Source organism: Triturus cristatus, chromosome 9 (assembly GCF_964204655.1).
Source record: "Triturus cristatus chromosome 9, aTriCri1.1, whole genome shotgun sequence".
In the NCBI taxonomy this organism is placed as follows: Eukaryota; Metazoa; Chordata; class Amphibia; order Caudata; family Salamandridae; genus Triturus; species Triturus cristatus.
Genome location: NC_140592.1, coordinates 566504762 through 566525675, shown reverse-complemented (window position 1 = coordinate 566525675; position 20914 = coordinate 566504762). Strand labels below are relative to the sequence as shown.

General features: G+C 41.6%; 1 protein-coding gene across 5 annotated transcripts in view; it reads left to right on the top strand.

Annotated features, from left to right (window-relative positions):
* KLC3 (kinesin light chain 3) overlaps positions 1 to 20914 on the top strand; it is a 1068754-nt gene that overhangs the window by 774360 nt on the left and 273480 nt on the right. For all 5 annotated transcript variants that reach the window (XM_085625583.1, XM_085625579.1, XM_085625581.1 and 2 more), the window contains one exon: positions 15137 to 15238. In XM_085625583.1, coding sequence (XP_085481709.1) covers positions 15137 to 15238 — 102 coding nt within the window. The remainder of the gene's footprint in view (positions 1 to 15136; positions 15239 to 20914) is intronic.

The following is a 20914-nucleotide window of genomic DNA, read 5'->3' as shown; positions in this document are numbered from 1 at the left end:
TCTTTCCAACCATCTTGGCTGCCTCCGCCCCATGGGATTGGTTGTCATGGGATGCAGAAATGCTAAAATTACTGAGAAATGGCAGGTGCTAAAAGATCAATAACGGTCAATGAGCGTTGCACTGAATTTACTGACGTTTTAAACCCTTAATATATCATGATAGTTGCATAGAATTGATTGAAAAGAATATAGAGACGGATAGGTAGTTTGTCCACGAAGTGGTGAGTGAACTCCAGATACAGGAGCAGAAAGAGTGATTGAGAAAGAGTGAAAGAAGGAGAGAGTACACCAGAGATGGATAAAGAGGGGGCGCTTGTCTGCGTGTGTTTGAGGGACAGAAACTTTGAAAAGGCACGAGTTAGAAACTATGCTGGAAGCCTTGAATTTAAGCATATGAGAGAGGCGGGAACATTGAGTGAGAGAGATTTGGAGGGAGGGAGAGAGAGAGAGAGAGAAGATCCAGCGATTATGGACATTTACGTATGTGTTCATGGCATGTAAACGGACTAGCTAATAAAAGGACTGATCTAGATTTTGCTACCTACGTAAGGTCATTCGACATTGTAGTTCTACAGGAAACAAGGCAAAAGACCCTCCGCACCTACGGGGATTTTTGCGCTTCTTTACCAGTGCACAGAGGAGGGCAAAATATGGGCACCTTCAAGGGGGCTAGTAACTTATGTTTTAGTCACAAGCACACTTCTAGACAGGGGAATCGGACTAAAGTCTTCGGCAACAACGGCAATAGACCTCCTCACTTCACCTTCAAAATAAGATAAAGGGGGCATTGATCTTATATTAATCAATGCTTACGTCCATCCAAAGCGGAAAATAAAGGCTGCAAAAGAATTATGGGATTTTCTGGAGGTGTGTATAGGAGAAAGTTTTACAACTGATCTTGTGCTTACTGGGGACTTTAACCTCAATCTAATGGGTAGCTCATCAGATGATGAGGTACTATTGCAAAATTCAATTTGGAACATCCCAGTGCAAGGGAATCCACGAACAATTACTCAAACCAAAACTGGGAAGCAGATATTGGAGAAACTCGAACATTTAAACCTCAGAGCAATAAATGGAAGATCTGCTGGAGATACCCCCCCTGCAACAACACATTATTCGACAAAAGTTAATACAATAATAGATTACACTTTCATCTCCCTACCTCTATTTCAACACTTGGATTCATCATCATCATCAAAAGACTTTATTCGGTTATAAAACAATGATAACCATAAAAGTACATAGAACATATTATAGCACATTTCAGACGATTTCAAGTGTATAAAATAAATATAAATTTTAAAAGCACATAAGCTCAAAAGCTTTAAGACATAATCGATTTTCTTAGGTAAAAAACATTTCTAAGAAATACAGAGACAGATGCCACCGTAAAAATATCTTCAAGTTTCCTAATAATCAGAAAAGCAGGACGGCATTGTCTGAGTTTCAAATACTTTAAAATTGGCTTAATTCACCTTTCCCTAGGTATAGAATAATATTTACAGAAAAATAAAATATGAATATCCGATTGGGTGGATATGTTGTCGCAGGGGCATTTGCTTATTCCAGCTAACCAATCATTATTAACAGGAAAACTCACAGACCTAAAAAGAAACCCAAGTCTAAAACGTATCAGTAGAAACTTTTCATGCTCCGTCAACCGCAAGGTTAAATATGGTTGAATAGCCTGCGAGATTAAGGTCAATTGATGGGACATCACTGTTTTTTTTGACAGTTCAGTGTTTTCTCTTAATTTCACAAGGTACATAATGCATAGCCTTTTCAAATCTTTTCTTGTGATCTTCACCATAGACTCAGGGTCTTCATAAAATTCTGGATGATCAATAAGGCCACAGAAACTTTTAATGTACCTCAGCCATTTCACTCGATACACACCCTCCAATTTTAAAGCGTCCCTCAATATAAGACGATTCAAATGGCACTCATTTACGGTCCATACCCTGTACCACAAAAGGACAGGCTGAATTCTAATGATGTCCTCAATATATAACATACCAAGCTCAGCATGGATGTTATAAGTGGAAGTGCTCTCTGGCGTAGTTAAAAGAAATTTCTGAAAACTATTCTCTGTCAGCTGTAAACTAGTTACATTTGAGATGCCCCAAATTCCCGCACCATAAGTTGCCACAGCCACACAGCTAGATTTATAAATACGCAGTAGCTCATTGACTGGTTTCTTCCCCATCCTTTTGCTCAAAAGTTTAAGGGCCATTATAGACTTAGTAAATCACATGTTCCTCCCCTTAACAGCAGGATTCCACTTTCCTGAGCAATCAAAAAGAATTCCTAAATAAGGGAAGGTAGAAATATAGTCTAATGATTTGGAATCTATGAACATAACTTTTTTTCTCTGTTTTGCTTTGGTGCCGCAATTCATGGAAAAGGTTTTAGAGCAATTCACCTTCAGATCCAAACTGGTCATGAAGGTGCAAAAGGAAGTAATCATGGTTTGCATAGCAACAGGGGTCCTTGCCATCAAAACGGCATCATCGGCATAGATTAGTGTCGGAATGTGGCGTTGTGATGCCGTAGGCATGTCTATGCAATCCCTCAACAGGATATCCTCAAGTTCGTTAATATAGATTACAAATAAAAACGGGGCAAGGACACAACCTTGTCTTACTCCCCTCGCAATATTGAACATTCTAGTGCATTCACCTTTTAAACCATATCTGATTGTAGCCCTAGCCCCATTATACAACTCCCTTAAAAAACTAATAATATTGTCCTCAACTCCCAATCGTGTTAAAATTAACCATAGTTTACTGTGATTTACACAGTCGAAAGCGGAAGTTAAGTCCACAAAAGTTAAAAACAATCTCCCACCCTTGGCCTTGGTATACTTTTCCAGTAAAATGGATAAGTTGAGTCCTTGATCTACAGTCCCTACCCCTTCTCTAAAACCATATTGCAGGTCACTAATAATCTTATGCTCATCTGCCCATGACTGCAACCTATCTAGAATAACCCTACCCACGATTTTAACAGTTGAGTCGAGTAGGGATATAGGGCGATAACATTTACAACTTCCCCTATCACCCTTTTTATAAATAGGTACTATTATTGATTCGTACCAGGTATTAGGAAGGCCGAACTTACAAGCAGCATTTAAGAATCTAGTTAGTAGGGGAGCCCATAATGTTAAGTTATTTTTAAAAATATCAACCGGTACACCGTCTGGACCCGGTGCCTTACCCCCCTGGCTCGAACTAATACCCTTCAGTACCTCACACAGAGTAAAAGAAAGATTCAAACTCTTAAAGTTTGTGGTTGTCTTGGGCATATCCTGCTCGTTCAGTTCGCTCGAAGAGGCAACAGGACTATAAAGGGACTCAAAATACCTCACCCATTCATCCTCATCAATGGCAGTCTCAATCCGCGCCTTGGTGTCGTCCTTAAAATATGGTGCATTGACTGCCCTCCAGAAGGCTGTCATATCTCTCCGCTCAGAAGCACCTAATAAATCCTCCCATGCTTCCATCTTTATTCTGGCCCTCCTATTCTTAATTGCCAATTTATAAGATTTCAGAAGTTCCCTGATCTGCTTCTTATCTCTAACATGCCCATTCAGTGCCAATGTAAGTTTGGAGTGTGCCTTAGTACACTCTTGGTCAAACCATCCCTTCATTTCGCTTTTACTATTATTATGCTTTTTCAAACTGACCCACAGATTTTCCTTAATACATGTTATAATAGTACTAAAGTTATTAAATACTTCAGGATCCCTGGCCGCAATGTCCAAACCAGTATTAAAACTTGAATTGAAAGTCTTGATTAGATTCGAAAGAAAATCGGCGTGTACAATTTTAGACCACTTCAGGGCATATCCATTCTGTCTAGAGATAATGATGTCTCTAGATTGCAACCTAGGGACACTATCGGGAATGGCACGGGGGTTGATGATTTCCACCCTAATAGGGAAATGATCACTGAGTGATATTTCTAATACTTCATATTTTCCGACACTTCCCCCAAAGCACGAGGAGATCAAAACATAGTCAATTACAGAGGAAAGTCCCCTGCCACAAAAGGTAGCAGAGAACAAAACCTCAGGTTGACATAAAGTATTTGCAAACCCTAAATCGTTCACAAAGAGGATCTCTTTTAGGGCATCGCCCTTTCCATTGTGTTCAAAATGTGTTAATGTGGGCTCCTTGTCCAAGGTTAAACTGCAGTTTCCTGTTCAGGCTCTATTACAGATTGCACAGTTAAAATCCTTTCCTTTGTTACAAAGAATAGAGTTAATTTCAGAACTAAGCTTTTTAAATACTAATGCTGTGTCTGCCGGGGGAACATTATTGTATAAGTTAATAACCAGAATACAGGAATTTTTGTTCATATGTAGGCCAACAATATGATAATAGGTGGTATTATAAAAAACCTCAATGGTTTTACAAATAAAACGATTAGAAACATATGTGCAGAGCCCACCCTTAGCTCTGCCATATGGAGAGCCTATTGCCGGAGTAAAAATTGTTCTAAAACCATTCAAATGAAACACATCCTTCGCCCACGTTTCTTGTAAGCATATAACATCGTGGCATTCAATTAATTTAAGCCATAGCGGATTATCCAGCTTGGCCCTGAGTCCAGCAATATTCCAAAAAATGATAGTCCAATTTCCCTTAATCCTATCATGTGTGACATGTCTTTGGTTAATATTATTGACTATATTATTATCTAAATGTCCCTTTTTCTTATCTTGGGACCCCATTTGTACAACGTCCTCCCTTTCAGTGGATACCGATTCAATACCAACCGGGTTCTGTGCTTCTTCATCTTGCAAAACCCCCTTTCCCTGACTATCCTTTATTGGACCGGGGTTAAAAGTTACCACACGGGTATCAAATACTTGTTCCAGTGCTGGTCAGTCCACCCCCCCCAGACCTGATAAAGAATCAAATCTGTTGTAAGTTGGGACATTAAATAGATCCCCTGTCTGTTGATAATAATGGGGGTTGTGCGGCATAAATCCACCATACATCGTAGACACCCTATGTACATTTTGTTCATTTCCGATGTTTGGGGGCCTGTCTTCATAACGTATTTTGTGTGGTCTCTGTCTAGCAACAGCAACGAAGGGGGCCGGTGGGTAGAAATAACTTAAGTCGAAAGACACCGCTAATTTCTTTAACTGTGGGCCCCAGCCAATTTACTCGGCGGACGTTAATAATTTCTCCCCGCAAGTCAGGTCTAAGAGGTCTATTTTTCCCTAACCAATACATAACCTTATTTTTCAGTTCAGACCTGGTTTCATCCCTATTGTGTCTCCACTCCGGGACCCCTGCAAGTACAATTACATAAGGGTAGGAGTCCGGTGGAAGATCAATTCTCTTTTTATGTTCTTTGATTTTAGTATCCAATGTTTTATCCAGATTGGATGCAATATTATCTGAAACCTTATTTGTACATATTTTAAGGCTATCTGTGTTAGTTTCTTTACTGGCATTGTCATTCTGCTTGGAGTTATGAATTGCCATCATTCCACCTTCCTGAAATAACGGGTTTTTAATATCTTGTCCAGATTTAGCACTCACTGATGATTTTTGTATATTTTTAGGTGGTGCAGATGGATTATTTGTTATAATTTTCATATCCCCTAACTTTTTCAGCAAGACTGAATTCTCTCTCGTAATTTTCTCCAATGTTTCTATCTGGGTACCTAACCGTCTAGTGCGTTCTAACAGTGGGAAAATTAAAGACCTAACTAAATGCTCAATGTTAACCAGTGAGCATACGGTATTTCTACCAATTGCAGTCGGGCTTTTTGTTATATCGACAATTGAGCTTGTATAAATAGGATCAGCATTATCTGCCTGGGTAGAATTTTTTTCCCTGTATGTAACCCCCTTATCCTGGCGCACAGATAGAGTACATTTACTCTTCTTATTACGCGCACCTTAGTGCTGCTTTCCACCACGTTTGCGTTTTAAGTTAGAAACATTACCCTCTACTAAATCAGAGTGGATACAATCAGGTGGTAGCTCACTATTACATGGTAGGAGGCTTTGCCGCCGGCCTGGTTCCACAATCGGATAGGCCATAAAAGAATCTAAGCTTGCATCAAAGCCACTTATATCCAATACAGTTGAAAGTTCTTGTTGTAGGCATGGTGTTTGGGTATTCTGGATCCATAATGAATCAGGTGATGGTACGGTAGCAATTTTCCCCAAAGATGACTTTCTCATAAACACGGGGTCAAGAGATAGTCGTCGTTCCGTTAATGCTATCTCTTTCTCCAAAGCAGTGACTGCCTTTGTAAAGAAGGCATCTATGGTGCCCACTAGACCGGTTCCTACACCTACACAATGCGAGTTGGTTTTCGATACCATATTTAGGAGACCACTCTCAGGTACCAAAGTTCAATGAATAACTATACAATCGCAGGCGAAAGGGATTCAAACTAACAATGGCAATATTACATATATGTACATGATCTTGAAATCTTACTGAAAATAAAACGGAAGAGGGGAGGCCCAGTCCAGTCTCCTCCGGTCTTTGACGGGCTTAGACGGGCCCGCCCTTGGCCCGGGCTTCGCCCAGCGCGTCCCGCGCGCGATCCCGCGACACAGGAGTCGCGAGGTTATTTTAAGTCCGGTGCGGGAGGAAGGGAGGTGCCGCTGGTGGTCACTCTGCCCCCAAGCCTCCTGGAACCTGTAGTCCTTCGTCAAACAAACAGACACTCCCGTGAAGTCTCTCCTGGCGCTGCGCGTCCCGCGAAGCGGGAGGCGCGAGGTTATTTTAAGTCCGGTGCGGGAGGGAGGGAGGGGCCGCTGGTGGTCACTCTGCCCCCAAGCCTCCTGGAACCTGTAGTCCTTCGGCAAACAAACAGACACTCCCGTGAAGTCTCTCCTGGCGCTGTGCGTCCCGCGAAGCGGGAGGCGCGAGGTTATTTTAAGTCCGGTGTGGGAGGGAGGGAGGGGCCGCTGGTGGTCACTCTACCCCCAAGCCTCCTGGAACCTGTAGTCCTTCGGCAAACAGACACTCCCGTGAAGTCTCTCCTGGCGCTGCTTGGATTCATTTCAGATGGGTGATAAAGGTGATAATGATCACCGGCCCCAAGAAATTGTGTTTAGAATAAGCCTGTCCAAATTTGAGCGATCCTTAGCTCCTCAGAATTCACTTTTTACCATCAATTTTAAAAGAATGAAGTTTGCAGCAGCAGCGAACATTAGCATGCTGGAAAATGCAAAACAGCATTTGGAGTCAAAGGTCGGCTCAAGCGAAGTTGAAAAATGGGAGTACTTCACAGCAACCATGGTAACATATGCTGCCAGAACTAACCTACGGGTACAACCGAACCACAGTAGTATGAAGAATGTCTCACAAGACTATAAAAAGAAGATTACGCTCACAAAAAAATCAATCTACCGTATGTTGAGATATCTTTGGCATAACCCAGCAGATAAAGCGAAACTAAAACTACTACTGAAGCAAAAGGCAATGTTGAAAAAACACAAATGGGAAGCCAACAGATCTGCGGAGGACAATCTCTGGGAAAAACTACACGCTGACACTAAACAGAGTAATAGCGCAAGATTCTGGAAAACCATAAACCAATTTATATGCCCCTCACATGATGGAGTTTACTCAAATATCACAGAAGTATGGGCAAGGTATCTTAAGAATCACTTTAATCAAGATACAGAATTAACGACTCTGGAGCTAAAAACTAAAAATGGTTCAAAAAGCGTTATTACTAATAAAGCATTGACAGGGAGAGTTCATACAACCTCTGGCAAACCCGAAGGTATATTACCATTAACAAATGACGTTCTGATGGGTATAAAGAACACCATCAAGCGAGAAATTGGAAAAGGAAGGAGAGAGGGGGCGCCTGGTCTGAATGGAATTCCGCTTATCCTTTACAAACAAGATGCAAACGAATGGGCGGAAGCATTGGCACCAGTGTTTATGGAAATAAGGTGATTTAATAGACTGCCTGGTTCCTGGAAAGGATCAATTATTTCCCCAATTTTTAAGTCCGGGGATAAGTCACTTCCACAGAACTATCGGTAAGTGGCACTTATGGATAACGAGGCAAAGTATTTTGCAGGAGCGCTGTTGGAGGAGCTACAGGCCTGAGCCACAGAGAGTTTTATAATTCCACCAAATCAGACTGGCCTTGCCAAAACTGTTGGCACAACTACCAATATATTAACTATGGCAATGCTAATAGATAATGCTGAATTAATGAAAATGCCACTTCATTTTTGCTTTATAGATTACAAGGCAGCCTTTGACCACATAAATCGTAACATCTTATGGTCTAAACTGACCAGCTGGGGGATCCCGAGGCCTCTGTTAAACTTGTTGATCAGTCTTCACACTGACACATGGGTTCAGATAAAGTTAGTCGATGGTTCACTTTTGTCAAGACGCATATTAACTAATAAAGTACTCAAACAGGGATGCGTCTTAGCCCCCACACTGTTCAACTTGTTCTTAGCAGACCTTGTCCCGCTACTAATCAGCTGTAACTCTCACGCTCCCAGGTTAGGTGGGTTAACACTACCATGTCTCCTCTATGTGGACGATATAGTCCTGATCAGCCACACACAAGTAGGTTTGCAACGTCTTGTGAACGCTACGCGGGACTATTCTAAAGTAAATGAACTAACCATAAATCTTGAGAAAACAAGGACTATGACGGTTAGCAAAAATAGGAAGAAAACGGAAGCCTGAGTTTGGGGCAGAACCCAAATTGAGAATACGTCAAAATATAAATATCTAGGCGTTAAGATAGACAAAGGTGGCCACTTCATTGCACAGAAAACCAGCATTAGAGGCAAAGGCCTTGCTTTAGGAATCTCTTTAAAAACATTAAACTGCAAATTAACTGGCCTGTCGATCCTGCCATTGACACAAGTGATACATGCCAAACTTCTGCCAACAATTACTTACAAAAGCGCAGAGAGGGAGAGACACAAAAACCCTTGACAACACAATCATAGCTGCATATAGGATTATTCTCGGTCTGCCCAAACATACTTCACCAGCGCAAATAAGGTTAGAGTTTGGTGTTCAGAAACAGTCTTTCGTAAGACAAGGGGCGTATATAATTACCTGGGACAAAGTGCGGAAATCCAACCAAGGAACTCTAAACGAATATCTATGGAAGGAGTTACAGCAACATTCCACGGCACTGGTGGCCAAATACTTCAAAAGCAGTCTGACCAATACTGGACTTTACCAACTCTGGGACACGCCAATAAACAACTCAACACTTAAAAAATTAGTCTGGAAAACGGTTAAATACCTTTCGTGGGTTGAGGATAAGGCATCCCTCTCGACAAGGTCACATGGCTGGATGACCCTATATACGTACTCTTCACCAGTACCTCAAAACTATCTGGACTTGGGTTATGCCAAAACTACCAAAATGAAGTTCATGAAGTACAGACTTGGCTTTTTATCCTGTATTCAACATTTTCCACATTAGCTAAAGGAAAAGGCGGGCTCCTCCTGCTCAGCACCGAAGATCTGCTGCACTTGTTATGTACCTGTAAAGAGCTCTTGGAAGAATCAAAGCTCCTGTTAAAATGCTGTTTCAATCACCGTGGGTTACGATCCGGAAGACAAGCAGTTCTTGCCTGTTTTTCTCCTAATGACCTGCAGTTGAACTATAGCCGGGTGAAGTTTATGAGGATGGTGGAAAAGAAAATGCCTTCAGCAGAATCATAATCTATTACAAGACAGCATCCAAACAAAGCAGCAATATTATTACGAATGTTTGAATGAGGATAGTCCTTTCTCTTGCTTCCGATGGGCTTGGCACCAAGCATTTTATAAAACTTTTTAAGAACTCTAAATATTTTGAAGCACCTTTATTGATCTGTGGCATAAGATGTGAGTAGATGCAGTGGGTCTTAACCAATAACTCGACCACTAATAGCATGACTGGATTGTCTATTAAGTCACAGTATTTATTTTTAAAAAGGAAAAAAGAGTACATTATAAAGATCTTTCAATACTGTATGTAGAATTGTTATACATTTCATGTTTTTTGTATTGCAATGGTTTTCATTAACTATGCAAATAAAAATGTACTTTACCTTAAGAGTTAGAAACTATGCTGGAAGCCTTGAATTTAAGTATATGAGAGAGGCGGGAACATGGGGTGAGAGAGATTTGGAGGGAGAGAGAGACACACTCACTTGTGGGAAGGGCAACCAGAGGTGGGGATGGAGGGTAGAGGTTGACTAGTGGAGAGTGCAAGGAGGCACATGAAGGTAGCATGTGTGAACAGATAGTATAGAGAGGAGCCAGGTAGTGTGAGGGAGGGATGAGAGGGGGCAGTGGTTTTGCAAGATGAGTGGGTGTAGTGATAGTGTGAGGGAAAGATGAGAGGGGTAGTGGGTGTGTGTGGGAGAGATGATAGGGTTGGTGGGAGTGTGAGAGAGAGGTGGGTTATATTGGAGTTGTTTGTTGTGGAATTGTGTGGCATGTAATTATGTTTTGTGGGGTGTAGTTGGGTAATGGAAATAAGTGGCATGTTGTGCTGTGGAATTATGTGGATAGTAATTAATTGGTGTTATGTGTACTGGAATTATGTACAGTGATATTGTGTGTTATGGAGTTAATTATGTGGAATGGTATTGTATGTTGTGTAGTGGTATGTTGTGTAGTTGAATCATTTGGTGTGCCGTTTAATTTTGTGGCATGATGTGTAAATATGTATTGTGTTTTGTAGGTATGTGGTGTGCTGTGGAATTTAGTTGTGTATTTGAAATGTGTTTTGTTGTTGAATAATGTGGTGTGTATTGCAAATGTGTGAAGTTGAATTGTGTTGTGTTGAATAGTGTGGCGTTGTGTTAAATTATGTTTATTGTAATTATTTGTTATGGTGTGTAGTGCATTTATGTGTATTGCTGTTATTTAGCATAAAGGTTATTTATCTGGGGTGTATTTATGTTGTATTTAGTTGAGTGTAATTATGTTAAGTTTAGTGGTATTATGTGCAGTTAAATATGTTTTGTGTGAGTGAATTGTGTGATGTGAGAAATTATGTGTTATGATTTGTAGTGGTATTATGTACCATGGTGTGTAGTAGTATTATATTGTGTGGAAATATATGGCATGTTGTGAAGATGAATTTATTTTGTGGAGTGTAATTATGTGTTTTGGAACTAGTGGATATATGTGTAGTGTGAATATGTGGTGGGAAATGTTGTTTGTAGTGTAATTATGTGTAGTGGAATTATCGGTGTTGGAATTGTGTTATGTGGAGTGTAATGATATGATTTGGAGTGTAGTGAAATTATGTAGCATAGTGGTATTTTATTTTCCAAAAGATCTTGCATTTAGGAAAGTTAGAGCTATTGGTGTTGTAAATGACAGTGTCTTGTAATCATGTGTTATGAAGTGGAGTGGAAGTATGTGCTGTGGAGTATAATTTTGTGGGTTGGATTGGAATTGTTAGTTGTGGCATTATGTTGAGTGGAGGGGATGCATGTAGTGAAATTATGTGGCATGGTGTGTAGTGGAGTTACGTGGCATGGTGTGCAGCGGAACTATGTGGATAGTAATTATTTGGTTTTGAGTGTACTGGAATTATGTGTAGTGGGATTGTGTGTCATGGAGTGTAATTATGTGGAATTGTATGTGTGTTGTGTAGTGGTATGTTGTGAAGTTTAATTGTGATGTGGTGTTTAATTTTGTGACATAAAGTGGTATTCTGTCGTGTGGATTGGATGTATGTGGTGTGTTGTGTAATTTTGTTGTTGAGCTGAATAATGTGGTGTTTTGCGAGTAGAATTGTATTGTGTAGAACTGTGTAGCATTGAGTGAAATTATGCTGATTGCAATTGTGTGTCATGATGTGGAGTGTATTTATGTGGATTGTTGCTATGTTGCATTTAAAGAACGTAAAAGCCACGTTACCTTTCAGATACCAGCAAAGCAGTTGTAAAAATGTGACAACGTAAATAAGACTGAGGGCTGTCTTTCATCCCACTGAAACGCCTATAATTAATTCAATTTAAAAAATGACATTTTTTGTATGGTTATATCGCACCCAGAGTGTGTGAAGGGGAATGTTAGAGAGTTCATTTGCAAAGCGGATCAGGGGAACATACGAAGGGTGAGAGCAGAATATAAATTGTACAACTAGACATATATGTTTTATGGTACTAATATTGGCCATTTGATTAGCGCCCAGATTGGTACTACAGGCGCTCAGCCCACTGAGCTATTTTATCGGTTTATAAAGTGACCTTAACTCACCCAGGCATGGCGCTTTGCCAGACTTGGTTGGCAACTTCTTGTCACAGGCTTGGTCCGTCCTACCGGCTGTCGGTCTCCACCGGGGGCAGGTAAGTTGCTGGGAGATGGATTTGAGCAGCATGAGCCCCTGGGGTACTCCCTAAGGCTAGCCTGGCCTTCGAACCTCCCTTCAAATGGGTGGGGTTACCCACCGAGTGATGGGGCACCGGTTCAGTACAGTGAGATGATGGTTGCATCTGCACTACAGGCACCCCGGAAGCGCACTCGTGAATTCACGCTGCTGACTCACCAGCACTCTGCTCACAATAGCATGCTGGGGGTAAGAGCAGTAATTTCACTGTTTGGAAGGGAAAGTGTGAACCTGAATGCCTGAAAGGAGTATGACGGTGGTACAGTAGGTTAATGCTTATGCTGCAGGAATCGTAAAAGGGTCAAATCCCGGCAAAAATTGCACAGCAGGGCATCTTTCTTAGCCTTTTTGTCACAAGGTCAAATGCTAGTCAGTTCACTCAATGCATTTTTGCAAACTATTGGTCTCAAGATTCAATCCACTGAAAATGGCACCGTGGGCTAATGCACCAGAGCATCACAGGATAAAACAACTTCATTAAACGATTTTGTAGGCAACTGCTTTATGGCTCCACCACAAAAGGACACACGGTGCCAGATAACAACAAATGGTTCCAAAATGTCTTTGTTGATATTAGAAATGGAGCACCCAAACTGCAAAATTCACTTTTTTCCCGTGACATTTTTGCTGGTGCCAAGAGAACCTTTAGTTTGGAGAATAAGCGATGCAGAATTTAGTATAGCCGATGTACAGGCTCCTGTATTAATGATTATGTCTTTTAAAAAATGTTTGTAGTGGTCTCTCTATGCATACCTTTCTCTTAGTCTAAATGTAATGTAGAACTTAGCAACAGAGCAAGCTGTCCCTGTGCACTTATCAGTGTATTCCCTCTGCAGCCCCACGTGACTACAGCCACTCCACGAGAACACTTCCCTGTTGTTATTTGATATGCATTAGAGTCCCATGATGGAAGTGCAACTTCGTTATGCATACATTCTACAGTTATTTATATCAGCCTTCAGGGAAATCTGCTGCATATGCCATTGAAATTGGAAGATTCTGACAGTCATTTGCCACAAAATCTATTGAATTTAACAAAAACAAATCGTTTTCACCCTGTACAGTAGTTAAACAAATTAACTTAATGTAGAGTGTGTAACATAAAGTAAAAATAACTCTTATATTCCTACTCCATAGAGTAGCTGCAAACGGAGGACAGAACTCTGCTCTGAAGGGGATTGCAGCGCAGGCACAGTTGAATTAGTAATGCTTATTCTGCGAACCACAGTAAGGGGACAACAGGGAACTGCAGAGGCAATTACCATTCTAAAGGAAACAAAAAAAAAACAATTAGGCTAAAATCTAACAAAAAAGGAAAGCAAATTCACCATAGCTGAGCAATCCCCCCTTAATAACCCTTTAATAAAAAATGAGGCATTCATGTGATGCAGGAATATATAGACAACAGTACATGTCAGAAAAAAGATCACTGGGCAGAATACAAAATATGACAAAGGAAGAGCGGACGACGTGCGCAATCCTGATGATGGGGCGAACAAGGCACCATGTATGCTAAAGTATACACGAGGTCATACGCTTACGTGCAAACTAAAACTGAGTATTCCATAATTTACATATTTAAAATCAATTAAATAATTCATTAACAAATAGTAATTGTTTTAAAATATTACTTAATTAACTTCCCAACTTAGACCCGACAAACCTAGCAGCCAGCTACTAAAATGTAATTAAAATAAATAAGTATTCTGTAATTTACATATATGACATTCAATTAAATAATAAAAATATTATGAATAAATTATTACTTAGTTAACTTCCTACCCTATACCCCTGCAAACCTAGCAGCCCGCACGTAAAACATAAGTAAAAGTAATAAGTATAACATATATTAAATAATTAAAATAAATTATGTAATTAACAATTATTTTTGAATTAATTACTATTTAACCTCCCACCCTATACCCATTTGAACGTAACTGCCCACAAATACCATTTAACAAAAATGTATCAATATTCATTTATTTAAATAATAAATATCAATCATATCATTAAATAACATTTATTAAATGATTCCTAATTATTATTAACTAATTTACTTCCTCCCCATCCCCTCTATAGACCTGCAACAATACTATATATTACTGTAAAAACAATTAAGTAATACATTTGAAATCACTTATAATTATAAGCTATATTTCTAAGAAAAACTTTATATAAATAATAGTAACATGTAAAATCAATATCAACAAAAACACATTCAAAACAATATTTTTAACTACTATCTTATTGAAAACAATATTCAAAACTTTGATATTATTTAAAACAATGTTACTTACCTAAAAAAACGATATTCTTGTCAACAATATTTGTACATCACAATATTTGTATATCACAATGTTTATTTTCCGATAGTTCTGCCTCCCAATATTTTTAAATCAGTCTTTTGTCCAAACACCATCTGATTCACTAATGGGGGTCACTTTTATTTCGGTGCCAGGGCCTATTTTCTGTCTCAGCCCAACACTGGTGGTAGTGAGGGAATCAATGGAGAGAAAGGTAAATTGGGGGGATGCCAAAAAAGATTGTTGCACCGGGGGCCTCCAGCACTAAAGGTGTTCCTGCCATAGTATGCACGTGATGGGACTCTTAAATCCATTTCCTAAACTCCTCCAGAGCTTATTCTTCACTGTAACCTCATATCAAATGTCCCCACTGACCAGTTTTCGCTGCATAGTCACACATTCCTTCACTTTGTCAATACTTTCATTCTAATGGTATGAATTCTGTTTCCTAAAGGTGGCTGCAACCCTAAATAACCTTGCTGTACTCTATGGAAAACGAGGCCGCTACAAGGAGGCTGAGCCACTGTGTAAACGAGCATTGGAGATCCGTGAGAAGGTAACATTAGAAGTGCTGCACATATCACTGGCTTTAAACTTATTGTAAACAGCAGGGTTCTCACTGTTGCATCGTCCGACAAACAATTTAGAATCCAGATTTTATCTGAAAATATTAAAAGATCCTTTCCTTCTGAGTCTTACCTAGTACTTAGAAAGGAAGTGTGGTCTAGAGATTACTTTGAAGTGTGGTATGGTGTTAGAACTGAAATGTGGTTCTGGCGCCATATAGAAATTATATATAGAAGTTATGCTGATGTATGGTCTGGTGGTGGTGGTGGTGGTGGTGGTGGTGGTCTGGCTTTGTGGTTCTCCAGTATTGAATCTTTCATAGATTCACATGCTTGTATCTTCCCCATCGGCATGGTGGGATTCTCACCGTAAAACAATAACCATAGCAGTAAAAGAAAAAACTGCATAGAAAACCAATAGGGAAGTATAGAGTTTGGTAGCTTATCATCGTTATTATGTGGTCTAAATACCAACCAATCAGCTGCCAGCCCTGAGATCACAATCCCCAGCAGAGCCACCATACCTCAGATTTCCAACCGCCGTCGTGTGAGGAGTCTCCCTGACCTCTGCTCAGTTTTGGTTACTTGGTGAACCTTTGACCTTTCTACAGTTTTGGATTGAGGTACTGTTTTTCCTCTATTTCTTCACCATGTCTGACAGCTCTAAGAAGAGGCTTTTCAGACCTTGCAAATCATGTGGGAAGGCCATATTATATTCTGAGGACCCTCACAAAGAATGCTTGTACTGCCTTTACCCTAAGCACGTCCCCAAGGAGTGCAAACACTGTCGCACCTTCTCGGCTAAAACCCTGAAAGACAGAGAAGCTTGCTTGTTATTATGGCTTCAGAAAAAGAAGACCACCTCAGACTCTTAGTCTGATGAAGGATCTAAAGGGCAATTCTATAAAAAGCATAAGAGGGAGTTGTCTGAGGAAAAGGCTGAGGTGAAGAAATAGAAAACGGAAAAATCTAAAGTCAAAGAATCATCGTCCTCTTCTTTGCCTCATACACCTCTCAAAAAGCCTTCAGAGACGAAGACTCCTTTGTCGCTCCTGTCGACGAAGACCGGAGTATCTTCTGTCACGACGCTGAAGAAGACGTCAACGACCTCGACCGAGTAGTCGACGACCATCTCGACGACGACTGCATCGTCGATGACACTGTCGACGACGGGATCATCGGCGACACCATCGATGACGAGTGGACAAACCTTGTTGACGGCCATTCTAATGCCACGTCGTCGCTCTTGTCGATGGGCGCATCAACGACTAATTTCAAATCGCCGATGACAAGATCGACCATCTCAATAAAGAGATTTACTCCGTCTGCGGGCTCGTCGACAGACAAGAAAGCAACAGAATTCACCACATGGACCAAGATCTCGCCGCTTCTCCCATCCAAACTCCTGGATTTATAGGAGTCAGAAGATGAAGGTCCATACAGAGTTGCTTATAGTCCCTAGCAACTCCAAATTAAAAGCCAGGAGACATATGAGCAGGAATGCCAGGAAGTTCTGGAAGAACTGTTGTTGAAAGATCGCCCAGTACAAGGCTCCAGAAGGTATGAGTCGTTCCAGCAAGCCTATGATTGCGACGAAGAAGAGGATGATAATGTCAGGGAAGACGCAATGTCCATGCCTATCTCTTTAGCCTCCGATTTAAGGCACATGATTAACGACTACTATCGCCGTTTCCCAGATGCCAATGCCCCTGCTTCCAACACCACAAGTTTACCACAGCCGTGGTACAGACTCCAGTGATTCAACCGCCACCTCTGGTGCAGACAGTGTGTACCCCTAAAATAGCGATTAGGGATGACTTTGTGGAGAGCGAGCAGGAGGAGCAGCCAGAGGAAGGGGAATTACTGCAAGACGACACAGCGGTCGATGAATGGGATCAAAATGTTATTCCTTCACCATTACCATCGCCATCTCCGCCAAACTCACCGCTGAAAGACATCGGAGGCTTCCATGACTTAATGGAGAAAGCTTCCAAGAGGTTTGAACTTCCTTTGCCGGTAAAGGAAAATGAGTGTTTCCTCTATGACTTTAAGGAAACTTCAAGAAAATCTTTAAGGACAATACCAATAATCAACCACATCTGGGAAGAGGGGCTGAAGATTATGAAAAATCCGGCCTCGGTTGCAGCCTCAGTTCCTAGGATTGAGAAAAAGTATCATGCCCCCGAAACATCACCAGCGTGCCTGATCGGTCATCCACGACCTGAATCAGTAGTTATGCAGGTGGCGCAGAGACGCTCCAAGAACCAGGCCTCTACTTTGTCAGCTCCTCCGGACAAGGAGGGCAAAAAGATGGATGGTGCAGGGAAGTGCTTTGCAGTGCTGGCAGCAGCTTCTATCAAAGCCAAGAATGCATTGGCACTTGTCAGCCGATATAACCAAAAGATGTGGTCGGAAATCACTCCGCTTTTGTCTCATCTTCCTGAAGACAAAAAAGAAGAGGCCGCAATGATCCTGCAAGACGGAGCTAGAGCAGCTTCTGAGTCCATCGACATAGCTGTGGACATCTCATCGATAGGATTCAGACAGATGGTTGGAGCTGTAGCGCTTCGAAGACAAGGGTGGCTGAAGGCTACATCTTTCAGGCCCAAAGTCCAGACGAAGATCATGGACATGCCCTTTGATGGGGAAAACCTTTTCAGAAGACATATTGATGATGCGTTGCAAGGAATAAAAGCGGACACAGACACCGCAAAAGCCTTAGGTTCCCTCCAACAAGGAAGATTTCAGTCTTTTCGTGGAAGAGCATCAAGAGGCCAGTTACATCAAAGATCCTCCTTTCAATCTAACAGGTACCAACCTTATTACCAACAGGGGTACCGTAAATTTTCCAACACCCAGCAGTTTTGCTCCTCTAACACCTCTTACCAACAGCAGTCGAGAAGAAAGTCTGCCACAAGGAGAAAGGCACCGGACTCCAATAGGAGATAGTGACGATATCCAGGCACCGTCCACCTCGTCACGCCCCAATCAGATCCATTACCTCTCTCACTAGTATCATCAGTGGCTGTCGATAACATCGGACAGATGGGTGTTGGATATTATACACCAAGACCACACCCTGGAGTTTATACAAACACCTCCAGCTCGACCTCCCATTCACAGGAAACAAAATTATCTCTCAGCACTCAAGGCAAAAATCTTGGCCCATATTGTAAAAGGAGCAATAGAGGAGGTTCCACCACAAAAGCGAGGGAAAGGATTCTACTCGCATTTTTTCCTTATAAGAAAAAAGCAGTCCACCAAATGGAGGCAGGTAATGGATCTCAGAGGCCTGAACAAATATATCAAGAAAATGTTGTTTCGTATGCTGTTGCTACTAGAGATTCTCCTAATGTTGCGCAGAGGAGATTACATGGCATCGTTAGATCTCTTGGATGCCTATTTTCATATTCCGATTCAAATCAAACACAGACAGTATCACGATTCGCGGTGGCGGGCGCCACTACCAATTCCCAATTCCGAGTGTATTCACGAAATGCATGGCGCCGGTCGCGGCGCACTTGAGACAGCAAGGCCACCATATATATCCATATCTGGACGACTGACCCATAAAAGGCGCATCGTTCCAGGACGCACTGCAATCCCTAGAATGCTGCATGGATTTGTTCCAAGTTCTAGGACTGCGGATCAACATGGAAAAGTCTTCCCTCGTTCCAGTGCAGTCGCTTCAGTTCCTAGGAGCCAAATTACAAACTCAGGAAGCAAAAGCATACCCCTCAGAAGAGCACACACAAAAAATAATGGGGCTGGAGCACGATTAAAATCAAAAAGGTTCACTTCAGTAAGAATCTTCAAATCATTGCTGGGAATTATATCATCCTGCATTCCTTTAGTCCCCAATTGTCGCCTACGCATGCGGCCGCTGCATGAGCTTCTCGACAAGCAATGGGTACAAGCCCTAGGATCCTTAGAGGTTCGAATCACTATCAACCCTCAAATCAAAGATGCACTGTCATGGTGGGCATCAGGAGCAACTTATCAAAAGGTCTGCTTTTCGAACCCCAATCTCCCAGCTATATCATGACGAAAGACGCCTCATTACAAGGATGGGGAGCACACCTTCAGGAATTGGAAATACAGGGCCATTGGACAGATTAAGAGGCCTGTTTACACATCAACCTGCTCGAGTTAAAGGTGGTTTTCCTAGGCCTGCAAGCCTTCCTTCCCAGAATCCAAAACTCACCTGTTCTAGTCAGGACAGACAGTACGGCGATAATGTTTTACTTACTGAAGCAAGGGGGCACAAAATCAAAACTCCTGTCGGCACAAGCCCAGGAGATTTGGAACTGGATGTTACAACACAACATTTCTCTGCAGGCTCAACATGTCCCTGGAGTGCACAACACGAGGGCAGACCGCCTAAGCAGGTCAGCTTCAATCTGCTACGAATTGGAACTAAATCAAATCCAACTCTTAAGAATATTCAGTTTATGGGGCACACCAACTTTGGACCTGTTTGCAAATCAACACAACAAGAAATGCAAACATTTTGCAAGCAGATTCCCTCAAGCGGGGTCTTGGGGAAATGCGCTACACCTCCGTTGGACGGGGATGTTTGCATACGTGTTTCCCCCGTTCCCTCTCATACCAAGGATACTACGGAAAATTAGATCAGAATCTTGCCATCTAATCCTAATAGCCCCGGCTTGGCCGAGACAGTTCTGGTACTTGTAACTCCTCCAGCTGTCAGTGAATCCCAGAGTGCAATTCCCATTGATTCAGCATCTGATCTCCATGAGAGAAGGGCAAGTTCTTCATCCGCAGTTGACCTCACTGAACTTGTCAGCCTAGAACCTCATGAGCATGAATTTTATTTCTTAGATATCCCTCAAGAATGCCGGGATATCTTATCGAACTCTCGAGAAGTATCTACCAATAAGACTTGCACAGCAAAATGGAAGAGATTTTGCCATTGCTGTTCTCATCAAAATCTGCATCCTTTTCACTCTTCGCCGGAGCAGATACTCCCTTACCTGCTACACCTAGCCAAGGCTGGACTCTCTCATGCATCGATAAAAAATAAAAGTGCATTTTGCTGCTATATCGAGATACCGCAAAATGCCAAATCGTCCATCTCTTTGGTTGCAGAGGGTAATAAAGGAGTTCCTAAAAGGGCTGTTCAGAGTGTTTCCACCTATTAAGTAGCCATCCATTCCATGGCAGCTCAATACAGTTTTGTCACATCTCATGAAACCCCCGTTCGAACCGATTCACCAAGCTGAGTTACAGTTCGTCTCTTGGAAAGTGGCCTTATTACTAGCCCTCACTTCAGCCAGGAGAGTCAGTGAGATCCAGGCGTTCTCTGTCTCTGAGCCATTTCTTCAATTCAAGTCAGACAAAGTCATTCTCAGGACAAACCCTAAATTTATCCCCAAAGTCCCTACGGTGTTTCATCTCAACGAACCAATTGTATAACCCACATATATCAAGAACCCATCTTTTGCACCGGAAAAATCTCTGCACACTTTGGACATCAGGAGATGCCTCAAATTTTATATTGACAAAACATAATCCTTTCGGAAAATACACCAGCTGCTCGTCGCTTTTGCTGGGCCTAGGAAAGGCTTAGCATTGTCAAGATCTACCATTTCAAGATGGATAGCCTCTGCCATCTCTTTATGTCATGAAAAGGCAGGAAAGCCTTT